At 38.6% G+C, this 19,566-nt stretch overlaps 1 protein-coding gene across 1 annotated transcript in view; it reads left to right on the forward strand.

Moving 5' to 3' along the window:
• Positions 1 to 19,566, forward strand: part of CACNA1I (calcium voltage-gated channel subunit alpha1 I) — a 682,041-nt gene that overhangs the window by 299,207 nt on the left and 363,268 nt on the right. The window contains exon 11 of the mRNA XM_053689431.1: positions 16,138 to 16,255. Within this exon, the coding sequence (XP_053545406.1) occupies positions 16,138 to 16,255 (118 nt within the window). The remainder of the gene's footprint in view (positions 1 to 16,137; positions 16,256 to 19,566) is intronic.

Consider the following 19,566-nt stretch of genomic DNA (forward strand, 5'->3'; position numbering starts at 1 on the left):
TTTTAAAATAGTGCTGGCTTGTACTATTTACTCTACAACAGAAAAGTGATGAAGATTTCTGTTTAAGAGGGCTATGATTTTAGCACAAGTAACTAAAATCCATTGCTGTTACCACGCAGGACTGTTGAAACCAGAGAACTTCAGTTGGGGGTAACAGTTTGCAGACTCATCTGCTTCAGGTATGACTAGTCTCCTTCTAACAACACAGGCTAATGCTAGATGACAGTCATTTTTCCCCTCAGGGAAAACGGTAAGCCATTTTTCTTTGAACTCAGCAAAAATGATAACAGGCTTCCCCTTTTTGGTTTTTATGCTGGTAAACACTATTAGGGGCCAAATCGATTGATTTTTATTACAATATCATGGCATTTGAAATGTTTTATAAGCTTATATACACTTGGGGACGTTTTTTATTTGATCTGGCTTGTTTTAGACGCCTAATCTAGTCAGGAAGGCCCCTTCACTCTAGTATGCTGAGGGAGGAGGCCTCATTTTGGCGCTTCAGCTGCACAGTTGATTTCAAGGCAGTGCATGCAGATTCATGTGAGAGGGTCCTGTGGCTCAGAAAGTGACTCCAGAAGGCTTATTTCTGTGGTGGTTGACCCCTAAGGAAGGTAAAAGCTACAGCAAAAGCTGTAGCAGGGATTGTAGTGTATAAAACCGGTTAAATCCAACAATTAGCTCCGGTTTGCTTATTTTAAGGGCTAGAGTCTTCATTTTTGCTGTGCAATACTTTCAACGCTTTAAGACACTCGGGTCCAAATTTCATAAAAATCAGATATTGTCTTCATAGTTTTTTGAACATTCAGAAATAAAGTGTGTCATTTTATTATTTAAAGAGACAGTAACGGTTTTGTTTAAAATCGTTTTTATTGCATTGTTTGCCTGCCTAAATCTGTTTAACATGTCTGTGCCATCAGATAACCAATGTTCTGTGTGTATAGAGACCAATGTGGTCCCCCCTTCGAGTGTTTGTGATAATTGTGCCATAGCGTCCAAACAAAGTAAGGACAGCTCTGTTACATTTAATAATGTTGCCCAAGATGATTCATCTAATGAAGGTAGTGGGGATAGTTCTACATCCTCTCCTTCTGTGTCTACACCAGCTTTGCCCGCGCAGGCAACACCTAGCGCGCCAGTACTTATTTCTATGCAACAATTAACAGCAGTAGTGGATAATTCTATAGCAAATCTTTTATCCAAACTGCCAGAATTTCAGAGAAAGCGTGATTGTTCAGTTTTAAATACAGATAAAAAGGATGAACAATTAGACGCTGACGATGCCTTATCTATTTTACCCTCACATCAATCGGAATTGGCTGTGAGGGAGGGGCTGTCTGAGGGAGAAATTTCTGACTCAGGAAAAATTTCTCAACAGGCAGAACCTGATATAGTAGAATTTAAGTTTAAGCTAGAACATCTCCGCGCCTTGCTTAAGGAGGTATTAGCTACTCTGGATGACTGTGATTCTATGGTAGTACCAGAGAAGTTGTGCAAATTGGACAAATTCTTAGAGGTCCCAGTGCACGATGACGCCTTTCCAATACCCAAGAGGGTAGCGGACAAAGTGGATAAGGAGTGGGAGAAGACGGGGATACCCTTTGCCCCACCTCCTATATTTAAGAAAATGTTTCCCATTGTAGACCCTAGAAGGGACGCATGGCAGACGGTCCCGAAGGTTGAGGGAGCAGTTTCAACATTAGCGAAGCGCACAACTATTCCTATAGAGGACAGCTGCGCTTTCAAAGATCCTATGGATAAAAAATTGGAAGGATTGCTTAAAAATATTTTTGTTCAGCAAGGTTTCATCTCAGCGGCGTCTTTTTGGTTCGAGGAATTAGAAAGGTCGCTCCAGAAAGAGACTTCCTATGAAGAAGTCATGGACAGAATTCACGCACTAAAGTTAGCTAATTCCTTTATATTGGATGCCGCTTTTCAAATAACGAAATTGGCGGCGAAAAACTCAGGTTTTGCTATAGTAGCGCGGAGGGCGCTTTGGCTAAAATCCTGGTCGGCAGATGTGTCGTCCAAGACTAAGTTACTTAATATTCCTTTCAAGGGTAAGACCCTTTTTGGGCCGGAATTGAAGGAAATTATTTCAGACATCACTGGGGGTAAGGGCCATGCCCTCCCACAGGATAGGCCTTTTAAGGCTAAGAACAAGTCTAATTTTCGTTCCTTTCGCAATTTCAGGAACGGACCGGCTAATAACTCTACTGCCGCTAGACAAGACGGTAACGCGGTCCAGCCCAAACCTGCATGGAAGCCAGTGCAAGGCTGGAACAAGGGTAAACAGACCAAGAAACCTACTGCTGCTACCAAGACAGCATGAAGGGGTAGCCCCCGATCCGGGACCGGATCTAGTAGGCGGCAGGTTATCTCTTTTTGCTCAGGCTTGGGCAAGAGATGTTCCGGATCCCTGGGCACTAGAAATAGTCTCCAAGGGATACCTGCTAGAGTTCAAGGGACTTCCTCCAAAGGGAAGGTACCACCTGTCTCGCTTATCTTCAGACCAGATAAAGAAACAGACATTCTTACATTGTGTAAGAGACCTATTAAAGATGGGAGTGATAAACCCAGTCCCCTCAGGGGAGCAAGGTCTAGGGTTTTACTCAAACCTGTTCGTAGTTCCCAAAAAAGAGGGAACTTTCAGGCCAATTCTGGATTTAAAGATATTAAACAAATTCCTCAGAGTTCCATCTTTCAAAATGGAAACCATTCGGACAATCTTGCCGACAATCCAGCAGGGTCAATATTTGACTACCGTGGACCTAAAGGATGCGTATCTGCATATCCCAATCCACAAAACTCATCATCAGTTCCTGAGGTTCGCCTTTCTGGACAAACATTACCAGTTCGTGGCTCTTCCATTCGGTTTAGCCACCGCTCCCAGAATTTTCACAAAGGTGCTAGGGTCCCTTCTAGCGGTCCTAAGGCCGAGGGGCATTGCTGTAGCACCTTACCTAGACGACATCCTAATCCAAGCGTCGTCTCTTTCCAAAGCAAGGGCTCATACAGACATTGTGTTGGCCTTTCTCAGATCTCACGGGTGGAAGGTGAACATAGAAAAGAGTTCACTGTCACCGTCCACAAGGGTTCCTTTTCTGGGAACAATAATAGATTCTGTGGAAATGAAGATCTTCCTGACAGAAGTCAGAAAGATAAAGCTTCTAAACGCTTCTTCATTCTATTCCTCAGCCCTCCATAGCTCAGTGCATGGAAGTAATAGGACTAATGGTTGCAGCAATGGACGTGGTTCCTTTAGCTCGAATTCATTTAAGACCATTACAGCTGTGCATGCTCAAACAGTGGAATGGGGACTATACAGACTTGTCTCCCCAAATTCAAGTAGACCAGGTAACCAGGGACTCACTTCTCTGGTGGTTGACCCAGGATCTACTGTCTCAGGGAATGAGTTTCCGCAGACCGGAGTGGGTCATTGTCACGACCGACGCCAGCCTCTTGGGTTGGGGCGCGGTCTGGGACTCTCTGAAAGCTCAGGGTCTATGGTCTCGGGAAGAGTCTCTTCTCCCGATAAACATTTTGGAACTAAGAGCAATATTCAATGCGCTCCTGGCTTGGCCTCAACTAGCGGAAGCCAGGTTCATAAGGTTTCAGTCGGACAACATAATGACTGTTGCGTACATCAATCATCAGGAGGGAACAAAGAGTTCCTTGGCGATGAGCGAGGTGTCCAAGATCATCAAATGGGCGGAGGATCACTCCTGCCATCTATCTGCAATTCACATCCCAGGAGTAGACAACTGGGAGGCGGATTACCTGAGTCGTCAGACTTTCCATCCGGGGGAGTGGGAACTCCACCCAGAGGTCTTTGCCCAGTTAACTCAACTATGGGGCAACCCGGATATGGATCTGATGGCGTCTCATCAGAACTCCAAGGTTCCTCGATACGGCTCCAGATCCAGGGATCCCAAGGCAGCACTGGTGGATGCATTAGTGGCGCCCTGGTCGTTCAATCTGGCTTATGTGTTTCCACCGTTCCCTCTCCTTCCCAGGCTTGTAGCCAGGATCAAACAGGAGAAGGCCTCAGTGATTCTAATAGCTCCTGCGTGGCCACGCAGGACTTGGTATGCGGATCTGGTGAATATGTCATCGGTTCCACCATGGAAGCTAACTTTGAGACAGGATCTTCTAGTTCAAGGTCCATTCAGACATCCAAATCTAGTTTCTCTGCAACTGACTGCTTGGAAATTGAACGCTTGATTCTATCTAAGCGTGGGCTTTCTGATTTGGTTATAAATACTCTGATTCAAGCCAGAAAACCAGTGACTAGGAAAATTTACCATAAAATATGGCAAAAATATATCTGTTGGTGCAAGTCCAAAGGTTTTGTTTGGAGTAAAGTCAAAATCCCTAGAATCCTTTCCTTTCTCCAAGAGGATTTGGATAAAGGTTTGTCAGCTAGTTCTTTAAAAGGACAGATATCTGCTCTGTCAGTTTTGTTACACAAATGACTGTCAGTCATGCCAGATGTACAGGCGTTTGTACAGGCATTAGTTAGAATTAAGCCTGCCTACAGACCTATAACTCCTCCATGAACTTAGTTCTTTCAGTTATTCAAGGGGTTCCGTTTGAACCCTTACATTCCATAGATATTAAGTTACAATCTTGGAAAGTTCTGTTTTTGGTTGCTATTTCTTCTGCTAGAAGAGTTTCTGAATTATCTGCTCTGCAGTGTTCTACTCCCTATCTGGTTTTCCATTCAGATAAGGTAGTTTTACGTACCAAACCTGGTTTCCTTCCAAAGGTGGTTTCCAACAGGAATATTAACCAGGAAATAGTTGTTCCTTCCCTGTGTCCGAATCCAGTTTCAAAGAAGGAACGTTTGTTACACAACCTAGATGTGGTCCATGCTCTAAAATTCTACTTAGAGGCAACTAAGGATTTCAGGCAAACTTCATCCTTGTTTGTTGCTTATTCTGGTAAGAGGAGAGGGCAAAAAGCTACTGCTACCTCTCTTTCTTTTTGGCTGAAAAGCATCATCCGATTGGCTTATGAGACTGCCGGACGGCAGCCTCCTGAACGAATTACAGCTCACTCTACTAGGGCTGTGGCTTCCACATGGGCTTTCAAGAACGAGGCCTCTGTTGATCAGATTTGTAAGGCAGTGACTTGGTCTTCACTGCATACTTTTACGAAATTTTACAAATTCGATACTTTTGCTTCCTCGGAGGCTGTTTTGGGGAGAAAGGTTTTGCAAGCCGTGGTGCCTTCTGTTTAGGGCGCTTGACTTGTTCCCTCCCTTCATCCGTGTCCTAAAGCTTTGGTATTGGTTCCCACAAGTAAGGATGAAGCCTTGGACCGGACACACCTATGTAGGAGAAAACAGAATTTATATCTTACCTGATAAATTCCTTTCTCCTACGGTGTGTCCGGTCCACGGCCCGCCCTGGCTTTTTGTCAGGCTTAAATATTTTTACTATACACTACAGTCACCACGGCACCCTATAGTTTCTCCTTTTTCTCCTAACCGTCAGTCGAATGACTGGGGGGCGGGGCCGGAGGAGGGGCTATATGGACAGCTTTTGCTGTGTGCCTCTTTGCCATTTCCTGTTAGGGAAGAAAATATTCCCACAAGTAAGGATGAAGCCGTGGACCGGACACACCGTAGGAGAAAGGAATTTATCAGGTAAGATATAAATTCTGTTTTTATCTCTATGGTTATCATCTGAAAAAAGCAGATTTCTAACTTGTTAGACACCAGGTATACAGATATTAATTAAGGTGAGGGAGTTCAGAAACTGTCTTTATCAAAAAGAAATAAGTACATAAATGAGACTATTTACTTAAAAAAGGGCAATTTCCTCTTTCAAATGATAGATACTCTATCTCTCTAGATAGCATTTGGTTGTAAAAATTAAATACAGATAAATTAGCAAAAATTGCAAAATAAGGGTCAGATTACAGGTGACATGCTATTGTTTGTGTGAATCACAATAAGCAATATTGTGACCTAGCTAACTTGCGCACGTATTACAAGTTGAAAGTAAACTCATTCACTCGAGTGCAAACTTCATTTGCGCTTGATGGTTAGCGGACTAAAGACCACTTGTAAAGGCTATTGTTAAAAAAATGTGCACCAAACACAACATAAATACATTAAATTAAACTATCACACTATCTGATAAAATGTATTTATATAAATATTAATACAATTTTTTATAAGGGTTTAAATTTATAAGGTATATGACAAGGTGTTTGAATGGAAAGGGCTTTACTATATGCATATATGTCTAAATCTAAAGATGAAGTCCAAATTTTGCAACCGCGTTAAAGTATCCCCCCATAAACTTCAATGGAGTGCAAAAAGTAGAAAAAAAACTAGCACTCATCAAATCATGCGCAAACCTGATCATATTTGCTCAAGTGCGCCAACCCAACATAAATATTAATCAGCTAGATTACGAGTTTTGCATTAAGACTAAAAAAGCATCGCTATGGCCCATAACGCTGCTTTTTCCCTAATATCGCTATTACAAGTCTTGTCAGAATAGGTGTACCGCACACCTTTTTGGCCGTCACGCAACGTCAGTACCGCACTTTTATAAAAGTCCTTTTTCAATTGGACTTCCATAACACTGCTATTACGAGTTTTGCAATGAGGCCAAAAAGTGAGTGGTACAGCCTAAAATGACAAGATCCGTACCACCATCTAAAGTCAGTAGTTATGAGTTTTGCGTTACAAAGCTGTAGCATAAAACTCATAACTAAAGTGTCACAAAGTACACTAACACCCATAAACTGCTTATTAACCCCTAAACCAAGGCTCTCCCGCATCGCAAACACTAAAATTAAATTATTAACCCCTAATCTGCCACTCTGGACATCTCCGCCACTATTAAAATGTATTAACGCCTATTCCGCCGTTCCCCGACATCGTCGCCACTATAATAAACCTATTAACCCCTAAACTGCTGCCCTTCATCACAAACACTATTTAAATATTATTAACCCCCTAATCTGCCGTCCACCCACACCGCCGCAACGAAATATACTAATTTAAACTATTATCCCCTAAACCTCTGTCCACCCACATCACTACATAAATATATTAACCCCTAAACCTAACCCTAACGTAACCCTAATGTAACCCAACCCTAACACCCCCTAACTTCAAAATAATTAAAATAAATCTAAATAAAACTTACAATTATTACCTAAATAATTGCTATTTAAAACTAAATACAAACTTACCTGTAAAAAAAACCTTAAGCTAGCTACAAAATAACTAATAGTTACATTGTAGCTATCTTAGCTTTTATTTTTATTTCACAGGTAAGTTTGTATTTATGTTATCAACTATTTACTAGCTACCTAATTAAAATAAATACAAAGTTACCTGTAAAATAAAACCTAACCTGCCTTACACTAAAACCTAATCTGCCAATCAGATTCAAGTTCAATCCGATTGGCTGATCCAATCAGCCAATCAGATTGAGCTCGCATTCTATTGGCTGATCGGAACAGCCAATAGAATGCGAGCTCAATCTAATTTGCTGATCCAATCAGCCAATCGGATTGAACTTGAATCTGATTGGCGGATTCCATCAGCCAATCAGAATATTCCTACCTTAATTCCGATTGGCTGATAGAATCCTATCAGCCAATCGGAATTCGAGAGACGCCATCTTGGATGACGTCATTTAAAGGAACCTTCATTCGGCGAGTAGGCGTCGGTTGAAGAGGATGTTCCGCGTCGGCTTGGAAGAAGATGGCTCCGCTCCGCTCCGGAAGAAAGAAGATTGAAGATGCGGCTTGATAGACGACTTCATCCCGATGATGGTCTTCCGACTTCAGCCCGATGATGGAGTTCTTCAGCCGCCGCTTGGATCAAGACTTCGGACCCTCTTCTGGACCGATGGCTGAACCCGGTGAGGTAAAGATAAGGTAGGGAGATCTTCAGGGGCTTAGTGTTAGGTTTATTTAAGGGGGATTTGGGTTAGATTAGGGGTATGTGGGTGGTGGGTTGTAATGTTGGGGGGGTATTGTATGTTTTTTTTTTACAGGCAAAAGAGCTGAATTCTTTGGGGCATGCCCCGCAAAAGGCCCTTTTCAGGGCTGGTAAGGTAAAAGAGCTTTGAACTTTATTAATTTAGAATAGGGTAGGGCATTTTTTTATTTTGGGGGGCTTTGTTATTTTATTAGGGGGCTTAGAGTAGGTGTAATTAGTTTAAAATTGTTGTAATATTTTTCTAATGTTTATAAATATTTTTTTATTTTTTGTAACTTAGTTCTTTTTTATTTTTTGTACTTTAGTTAGTTTATTTAATTGTATTTATTTGTAGGTATTTTATTTAATTAATTTATTGATACTGTAGTGTTAGGTTTAATTGTAGATAATTGTAGGTATTTAATTTAATTTATTTATTGATAGTGTAGTGTTAGGTTTAATTGTAACTTAGGTTTTATTTTACAGGTAATTTTGTAATTATTTTAATTAGGTAACTATTAAATAGTTATTAACTATTTAATAGCTATTGTACCTGGTTAAAATAAATACAAAGTTGCCTGTAAAATAAATATTAATCCTAAAATAGCTACAATATAATTATAATTTATATTGTAGCTATATTAGGGTTTATTTTACAGATAAGTATTTAGCTTTAAATAGGAATAATTTATGTAATAAGAGTTAATTTATTTTGTTAGAATAAAATTATATTTAACTTAGGGGGGTGTTAGGGTTAGGGTTAGAATTAGCTTTAGGGGTTAAAAAATTTATTAGAGTAGCGGTGAGCTCCGATCAGCAGATTAGGGGTTAATACTTGAAGTTAGGTGTCGGCGATGTTAGGGAGGGCAGATTAGGGGTTAATACTATTTATTATAGGGTTATTGAGGCGGGAGTGAGGCGGATTAGGGGTTAATACATTTATTATACTAGCGGTGAGCTCCGGTCGGCAGATTAGGGGTTAATGTTTGAAGTTAGGTGTCGGCGATGTTAGGGAGGGCAGATTAGGGGTTAATACTATTTATTATAGGGTTATTGAGGCGGGAATGAGGCGGATTAGGGGTTAATAACTTTATTATAGTAGCGGTGCGGTCCGCTCGGCAGATTAGGGGTTAATAAGTGTAGGCAGGTGGAGGCGACGGTGAGGGGGGCAGATTAGGGGTTAATAAATATAATATAGGGGTCGGCGGTGTTAGGGGCAGCAGATTAGGGGTTCATAGGGATAACGTAGATGGCAGCGGCGTGCGGTCGGCAGATTAGGGGTTAAAAAATTTTAATAGAGTGGCGGCGATGTGGGGGGACCTCGGTTTAGGGGTACATAGGTAGTTTATGGGTGTTAGTGTACTTTAGAGCACAGTAGTTAAGAGCTTTATAAACCGGCGTTAGCCCAGAAAGCTCTTACCTACTGACTTTTTTCTGCGGCTGGAGTTTTGTCGTTAGATTTCTAACGCTCACTTCAGCCACGACTCTAAATACCGGCGTTAGAAAGATCCCATTGAAAAGATAGGATACGCAATTGACGTAAGGGGATCTGCGGTATGGAAAAGTCGCGGCTGGAAAGTGAGCGTTAGACCCTTTAATGACTGGCTCCAAATACCAGAGGGCGGTAAAAACCAGCGTTAGGAGCCTCTAACGCTGGTTTTGGCGGCTACCGCCCAACTCTAAATCTAGGCCTTACATTGCCCAAACCATAAGCTAAAAATAAAACCCACCCAATAAACCCTTAAAAAAAAAACTAACACTAACCCTCGACAATCCACTTACAGTTTTCGAAGACCGGACATCCAACCTCTTCCAGGCGGCAGAAGTCCCCATCGAAGCCGGCAGAAGTCTTCATTCAAGCGGGCAGAAGTCCTCCTCAAACCTTGCAGAAGTCTTCATCCAAGCGGCAGAAGTCTTCTATCTTCACCCTTCCGGCGCAGAGCGGGACTTCTGCCCGCTTGGATGAAGACTTCTGCCGGCTTTGATGAGGAGTTCTGCCGCCTGGATGAGGATGGATGTCCGGTCTTCGAAAACTGAAGTGGATCATCGGGGGTTAGTGTTTATTTAGGTGGTTTGGTTGTGTGGGTGGTGAGTTTTACTGTTGGGGGGTTGCTTTTATTTTTTTTACAGGTAAAAGAGCTGATTTCTTTGGGGCAATGTCCGCAAAAGGCCCTTTTAAGGGCCATTGGCAGTTTAGTGAAGGCTAGGGTTTTTTTATTTTGGGGGGGCTTTTTTAAAAATATTTTATTTCTTTATTTGAAATACATAAGAAATAACAGTGCTTGGACGGTCAACAAGTAAGCGTATAAGGAAGCATATTTTCATTTCTACATAACACACAATTTGCACGACCTCTGCAACTATATATAGCATGTGTCTCTCATGCATGCTGCACATATTTCTGTTCTTAATCTTGGAGTGTACAGAAGTGTACAGGAGTTGTTAAGGCATCAATAGTACTGGCTAATGAAGAGTGTTTTCCAATGCTTTACGCTCGCTTTGTGAGCTAATATCCAAACGTCCAGCATGTTAGCTGAGTGATTAACAGAGTACAATAATCATATGTGAATCAAAACTTACAACATTATGTAATCCTACAAACAAAAGCATAAAAGAGAAACATGAACAAAGTGTAGCCCATGGAAATGTGCACAACCCCTGATCCAATCATTCAAAGCATGTTATATAGTAATAATAGTAATTCTTTTCCTCACCCTTGGGGGGGGTCTTTTTATTTTGATAGGGCTATTAGATTAGGAGTAATTTGTTTTTATTTTTGATCATTTCGTTTTTTATTTTGTGTAATTTAGTGTTTATTTTTTTGTAATTTAGATAATTGTATTTGATTAATTTAATGTATTTTATTGTAATGTTAGTTTTTAGTGTAACTTAGGTTAGGTTTTATTTCAAAGGTAATTTTGTATTTATTTTAACTAGGTAGCTAGTAAATAGTTAATAACTATTTACTAACTAGTCTAGCCAGTTAAAATAAATACAAACATACTTGTGAAATAAAAATAAAACCTAAGATAGCTACAATATAATTATTAGTTATATTGTAGCTACCTTAGGTTTTATTTTACAGGTAAGTATTAAGTTTTAAATAGGAATTATTTAGGTAATAATTGTAAGTTTTATTTAGATTTATTTTAATTATATTTAAGTTAGGGGGTGTTAGGGTTAGGTTTAGGGGTTAATATATTTATGTAGTGTTAGTGATGTGGGAGGCCATAGGTTTAGGGGTTAATAACTGTAATGTAGGTGGCGGCGATGTTAGGGGCGGCAGATTAGGGGTTAAAATTATTATTCAGTTGCCGGCGATGTCGAGGGCGGCAGATTAAGGGTTAATAACTGTAATGTTGGTGGTGGCGATGTAAGGGGTGGCAGATTAGGGGTTAATAACTGTAATGTAGGTGGCTGCGATGTTAGGGGCGGCAGATTAGGGGTTAATAACTGTAATGTAGGTGGCGGCGATGTTAGGGGCGGCAGATTAGGGGTTAATAACTGTAATGTAGGTGGTGGCGATGTTAGAGACGGCAAATTAGGGGTTAATAACATTATATAGGTGGCGGCGATGTTGGGGGCAGCAGATTAGGGGTTAATAACTGTAATGTAGGTGGCGGCGATGTCGGGGGCGGCAGATTAGGGGTGTTTAGACATGGTTTTTATGTTAGGGTGTTAGGTTTAAGCTTAACTTTTTCTTTCCCCATAGACATCAATGGGGCTGCGTTACGGAGCTTTTCATTCCGCAATTGCAGGTGTTAGGCTTTTTTTAGCTGACTCTCCCCATTGATGTCTATGGGGAAATCGTGCACAAGCACATCAAAGCATCGCTTGTATTTGGGTGAAGTATGGAGCTCAATGCCACCATATCGCCCGCACAAGCCTGGTTTTTCAGAACTTGTAATAGCAGCGCTATGAAAGGTGAACGATGAAAATAACGTACACGAAATTAGCTAGCAGCCATAATGCCATAACTTGTAATCTAGCTGAATATTTCTTATTCCAATGTTCTTCACATAGCAGAATATGTTCTATTTATTCTTAAATACATATATATATATATTTTGGTAAAATAAATGAACATATATATATATATATATATATATGAGTATCTAGTTAAAATACATAAAACATACTGTATTCACCGTTGTGCAGAACATTGAGATTTGAAATATTTACAGTAAATACACAGTAACATCTTTATTAAATACGAATATTGCATTAATATGTTTTTACATGTTTTCAGCTTCTTGACTGCAAAGGACTCCAATGCACTTACATATACAGTATGTCTATATATATACTGTATATATGTGTATACATATATATTTATGTGTTTTTTTGGATATTTATTAGATGTGCATTCCTTTTTTGTCAAATGCATCACGAAAATCGAAAACGAAAATCAGATTTTTGTTTAGTTTTAATGTAACAAATATCCGAATGAATGGACTACCAACAATTAAAAAAAAAAAAAAAAAATACTGATAAAAATCGACAGTATTCATTAATTTCCTTTAATTTTTCTAAGAGGTTAATACTTACCTCAGCAGGCTCTCGAGAGCACATTAAGGTGAGTATTGTAGTTACAGGTAAACTTTTCACCTGTAGCTTTGAAACATTTACATTAGTTTTAACGAAATGAATGGAACGAAATTTCAGTATTTGTTTTGTTTTAAACTAAATGACTACTGAATAGCGCAGCCAATGAATATTCGGGAAAATGAATTTCCCTGAATATTCGGAAAGAAAATTTAGTCTGAAACAAAATTTTCTTGGTTGCACATCTCTAGTATATATATTTCTGTAAATACATAACTACACAAATAAACACATATGTACACACTTATATATATACAGGTATATATATATATACACACACGTACATATACATTTTTAGACAGTATATCTAACACCTGAGTCCTCATATATTTGAGCCCTTAAAACTTTTTATTGCAATTTTTTAAAAATAATAAATTTTATCAGACAGTGTTATGAGTGTAACTGTACTTTATGTGTATTTTTTATGTGTTTTCTACAACTTTTTAGTTGAGTGTAACAGTTATCCATAGCTATGAAGTTGCTCTATCCCGACGCATGTTAAATCCAATTGCACTAAAGCGAACGTGTTTACTTTCAACGTTTAATACGCACACTACTTCCAACATGCGCAAAGAGCCTTGATAAACCCCTTTTCGCTTGCGTGCTATAGTTAGTGCCAGAGGCGTAACTAGAAACCACAGGGCCCAGGTGCAAGAATCTAAGAAGGCCCCCCCCCCCAAAAAAAAAAAGTGAATTTGATACATATCTTTTTTTTTTTTTTTTTTTTTACATTTAACACAAAAAAAAATTGTTAATCAGATTACATGTCTGCAAAAGGAGGTACCCTGTGCCCACAGTCTGTGAGATGGTCTGAACCCCTATTACTGTATATAGTAACACTGTTTAACCCTCCAGTACTGTATATAATGAGTCAGTGACACAGTCTGTAATCTGCCGGTGAGGTGGCTGACTTGACCCTACCTGCCCCAGTACTTTATAAAGTGATCACAGTAGTCTGTGACATGGTCCAGCCCCCCCATACTGTATATAGTGGTACTGTAGAGACTGACACTGTTTACCCCCCGCCCCCCATGCTGTAGTAACAAGGTCTGTAATTTGCTGGTTCCACAAACATACACACACACATACATGCATAAATACACACAGAGTCACATACATACATACATACATACACACACACACATAAACACAAACATACATGCATACATACACACACAGTCACATACACACATACACACACAAATACACATAAACACAAACATACATGCATAAATACACACAGTCACATACATACATACACACACATGCATGCATAAATACACACACAGTCACATACATACACACATACATACATGCATAAATACACACACACACACACATACATACATACATGCATAAATACACACACAGTCACATACATACACACACAGTCACATACATACACACACACATACATGCATAAATACACACACAGTCACATACATACACACACACACACACACACATATACATGCATAAATACCACACAGTCACATACATACACACACACATAAATGCATAAATACACACAGTCACACACATACACACACATAAATGCATAAATACACACACAGTCACATACATACACACACACACATAAATGCATAAATACACACACAGTCACATACATACACACATACATGCATAAATACACACACAGTCACATACATACACACACACATAAATGCATAAATACACACACAGTCACACACATACACACACATACATGCATAAATACACACACAGTCACATACATACACACACACATACATGCATAAATACACACACAGTCACATACATACACACAGACACATACATGCATAAATACACACACATTCACATACATACACACACACATAAATGCATAAATACACACACAGTCACATACATACACACACACATAAATGCATAAATACACACACAGTCACATACATACACACTCATAAATGCATAAATACACACACAGTCACATACATACACACACATAAATACATAAATACACACACAGTCACATACATACATACATACACACACACATAAATGCATAAATACACACACAGTCACATACATACATACACACACACATAAATGCATAAATACACACACAGTCACATACACACACAAACACACACATAAACACCAATGGGTAAAACAGAAACACTAACCCCTGTAGTCAGAGACACTAGTGAGGCAGCATGTCATACTCACATGATATCAGTGCAGGCAGTGGCAGGTCAATGTTTTTTAATTGTAATTTTTTTTTTTTTAAGCTGGGCCCCCACCCTTGGGGGCCCAGTCCCAATTGCGACCTTTGTACCCCCTGTAGTTTTGCCCCTGGTTAGTGCACCACTCGTAATTTAGCCCAGAGTTGTATACAAGCAATAGTACAATATTTCCTTTGTTATGTCCTGTTGCAATAAGTGATGGACAGAAACAAAACCACAGTACTCTTTGGGGAAAAAACTAAATATATAGCAAGCTTTCCTCAAATTAATATTATAGCACATCCAGACCCAACTGTCAGTGCACCTAACACATCTCACAATTATTAGATTTGACAAAAGGTCACCGCTGAGGTTAGCAGAGAGCAGATTTCATCTTCAGCAAAGGACAATTTACTCCACACCAAGGGCAGTGATCTGGGGGAGGCTCAGACAAGGGACATGATCATTTTAAAATGACATTTTCATGTAATAAAACATTTTTGTGTTGGCGTTGATCACAATCTTTCGCTTATTTCCAGTAAGCAGTTTCTGCGTGTCAGCCAGTATTGTCAGTGATCACAATCATAACATTCTTGAAATGGTTCACTCCAAAAAACAGCACAAAATCATTATATGTCATTAATATAACGACGTTGTAATCCAAATGCGCAGGATCAAAATAGCGATTTGGTGGGTATAGCGATTACATCACAGGTTAAAGGGTCTGTATGCTGATCCCTTTGAGTTGTATCTGGTGATCTGGGGGGGGGGGGGGGGGTGCAATTCAGCTGCTCCAGAACCGTAAAGCTATGTGTGTATGACTTTTTAAGGGATTTGACTAGGTGCATTGTGGGTATAGTATGTGATAAACCCGATATTGTTTACGCGCAACAGTTATAATGCCACTCAGAATCTAGCCCTTATTTAGCAAATATGCTTAATTCTCTTGCTTTCCTTTGTTGAAGGAGCAGCAATGCACTACTGGGAGATAGCTTAACACATCTGGTGAACCAATGACATTTCATTTTAGAGTCCATCATTATTGCTGTATACTGGACGTTTTTGAAATCCCTGTGAACTCTGCACAGATTATATATTTGTTCATATATATTTTGAGAGTTAGTTCATACCGACTTTATATACTCATTATCAATAACAAGCTTGGCCCAGGGGTGGTGGTGTAAACTAAATAGATCTCTACAGGGTTATGGGAATCTAATTTATCAGAAGTTTAGTAGTGAAGATGAAAATGCTCATAATATTTTATAGGTGATCTCATTTTACAGAAATGTTTCTCGGTAAAAAATATATGACAATTGTTACTAATATCAGAATGTTTACAAGCTGCCTAAAGCTTATTTCTTTCCCACCATACAGTATACTGGGAATGCACATTTTCGGGTGTAAGTTCAGTTTAAGAACAGATTCCGGAGATACTGTCCCTGACCGGAAAAACTTTGACTCTCTGCTGTGGGCAATCGTGACGGTGTTCCAGGTAAGTATGTTGTGCCTTATATGTAGAATCACAACTAATCGTCTTAAAGAGACATTGTACTTAAAAATGTTCTAATAGAAATGCAGTTTACCATTTTATATTACCATCTAAAAGTGTTTAATTTCCCTTTAAGCATATTGCACAATTTCATAGGTATAAGATGATTTGTCTGTCTTTCTGTCTATCTGTCTATCTATCCTCTTAGTCAATCTATTCTATCTATCATCTATCTATCTATCTATCTATCTATCTATCTATCTATCTATCTATCTATCTATCTATCTATCTATCTATCTATCTATATTATTTATCTATCTATCTATCTATCTATCTATCTATCTATCATCTATCAATACTATTTATCTATATTATTTTATTACCTATATTATATTATATTATTTATCTATCTATCTATCTATCTATCTTTCTATATTATTTATCTACATTATCTATCTATCTATCTATCTATCTATCTATCTATCTCTCTATCTATCTATCATCTGTCTATCTATCTATCTATCTATCTATCTATCTATCTATCTATCTATCTATCTATCATTTATTAATCTTAACTATTTATCTATATTATCTGTCTGTCTATCTATCTATCATCTATCTATTGTCTATCTATCCACCAATCGATTTATTATCTGTTTGCCGGCCTGTCTGTCTGTCTGTCTGACCCTCCTTCTGTCTATCTAATCTTTGTTTTGTTTACTTATGTCCTTATAAATGATCAGGCTTAATAAGAACAAGACATATAATCACTATCACTATTCACTAGCTAAAATGAAATTGATCGGTAACAAACACAGTTACGTTTTCACACTATTCTTCTGGAAATGTAATTGTCGCAGGTGCAAAACAAAACCATTTACACATCTGAAACGATAAAACAAATAATTTGATCTTGTTGACATAATTATAGTCCTTTTATTAACTCTATTACTTATCTCAGTGAAATGCACTGTTATTATAAGCAGCAAAACAATCCATTTTTTTCTAATAACTTTACTTTCATCCTGATTATTCAGTAACAAGACACAGCAATATTGTTTTGTACAAGAAAATGCATTATTGTTAATATTGTTCTGTTTGTTTTGTAGCCAGTGTGCAGATTTTAAATTAATTAAATCTACTTTAAGGTGCATTTTAAACCAATTAAATCTCTGTACGCAGCGAGAACATCTGCCCTTTTCATTATATAAGAAATCGGTTTAATGCGCATTTATATTATATCCAACAATGGCAACTGATGTAAACTCGTGCAGCCAAGACCCTAACATTTTATTCACTAAATATATTTACAGTAAAATGGTGGAGATATACGAAAATGTGAGAATTATATGGTGTTGCAGGTGTCACAATGTTGTCGTAAAACTGATTGTGCTGCGGATAACTACATTTGTGAACAGTTTGCAAATGGGATTTTGTTAAAAGGGAACACAGTGAAAATAGGAATTTCACGTTTCTTATGAACTCCCTTTTATGTATCACACGAATATGAAGGACAATTAAAGGAACAGTAAATGTATTATGAAATAATCCACTATTTAATAAACCTACCTAATATACGGCTAGATTTAGAGTTTTGTCGGTAACGACCCGCGTTGCTAAAACATGCTTTTTTTCCCCCGCACCTTTTAAATACCGCTGGTATTTAGAGCTCACAGAATGGCTGCGTTTTCAGTGCGTTAGGCTCCAAAAAAGGAGCGTAGAGCATAATTTACCGCCACTGCAACTCTCGATACCAGCGGTGCTTACGGACGCAGCCAGCTTCAAAAGCGTGCTCGTGCACGATTCCCCCATAGGAAACAATGGGGCAGTTTGAGCTGAAAAAAAACCTAACACCTGCAAAAAAGCAGCGTTAAGCTCCTAACGCAGCCCCATTGTTTCCTATGGAGAAACACTTCCTAAGTCTGCACCTTACACCCTAACATGTACCCCGAGTCTAAACACCCCTAGCCTTACACTTATTAACCTCTAATCTGCTGCCCCGCTATCGCTGACCCCTGCATATTATTATTAACCCCTAATCTGCCGCTCCGTACACTGCCACCACCTACATTATCCCTATGTACCCCTAATCTGCTGCCCATATCACCGCCGACCCCTATATTATATTTATTAACCCCTAATCTGCCGACCGGAACTCACCGCTACTATAATAAATGTATTAACCCTTAATCCGCCTCACTAACCCTATAATAAATAGTATTAACCCCTAATCTGCCCTCCCTAACATCGCCGACACCTAACTTCAAGTATTAACCCCTAATCTAACCTTAACACTAACACCCCCCTAAGTTAAATATAATTTAAATCTAACGAAATAAATTAACTCTTATTAAATAACTTATTCCTATTTAAAGCTAAATACTTACCTGTAAAATAAACCCTAATATAGCTACAGTATAAATTATAATTATATTGTAGCTATTTTAGAATTAATATTTATTTTGCAGGCAACTTTGTATTTATTTTAATCAGGTACAATAGCTATTAAATAGTTAATAATTATTTAATAGCTACCTATTTAAAATAATTACAAAATTACCTGTAAAATAAATCCTAACCTAAGTTACAATTAAACCTAACACTACACTATCAATAAATTAATTAAATAAAATACCTACAATTATCTACTAATAAACCTAACACTACACTATCAATAAATTAATTAAATACAATACATACAAATAAATACAATTAAATAAACTAACTAAAGTACAAAAAATAAAAAAGAACTGTTACAAAAAATAAAAAAATATTTACAAACATTAGAAAAATATTACAACAATTTTAAACTAATTACACCTACTCTAAGCCCCCTAATAAAATAACAAAGACCCCCAAAATAAAAAAATGCCCTACCCTATTCTAAATTAAAAGAGTTCAAAGCTCTTTTACGTTGCCAGCCCTCAAAAGGGCCTTTTGTGGGGCATGCCCCAAAGAAAACTGCTCTTTTGCCTGTAAAAGAAAAATACAACCCCCCCAACATTAAAACCCACCACCCACATACCCCTAATCTAACCCAAACCCCCCTTAAAAAACCTAACACTACCCCCCTGATGATCTTCCTACCTTGAGTCGTCTTCACTCAACCGAGCCACCGATGTAACTGAAGAGGAGATCCGAAGCGGCAGAAGTGATCCTCCAAGGGGCGCTGAAGAAATCTTCTATCCGATGAAGTGATCCTCCAAGCTGTGCTGAAGACGTCTTCCATCCGGGCGATGTCATCTTCCAAGCAGGGTCTTCAATCTTCTTTCTTCAGGATCCATCTTGCAGACCTCCGACGCGGAACATCCTGC

Source organism: Bombina bombina, chromosome 7, assembly GCF_027579735.1.
Source record: "Bombina bombina isolate aBomBom1 chromosome 7, aBomBom1.pri, whole genome shotgun sequence".
NCBI lineage: Eukaryota > Metazoa > Chordata > Amphibia > Anura > Bombinatoridae > Bombina > Bombina bombina.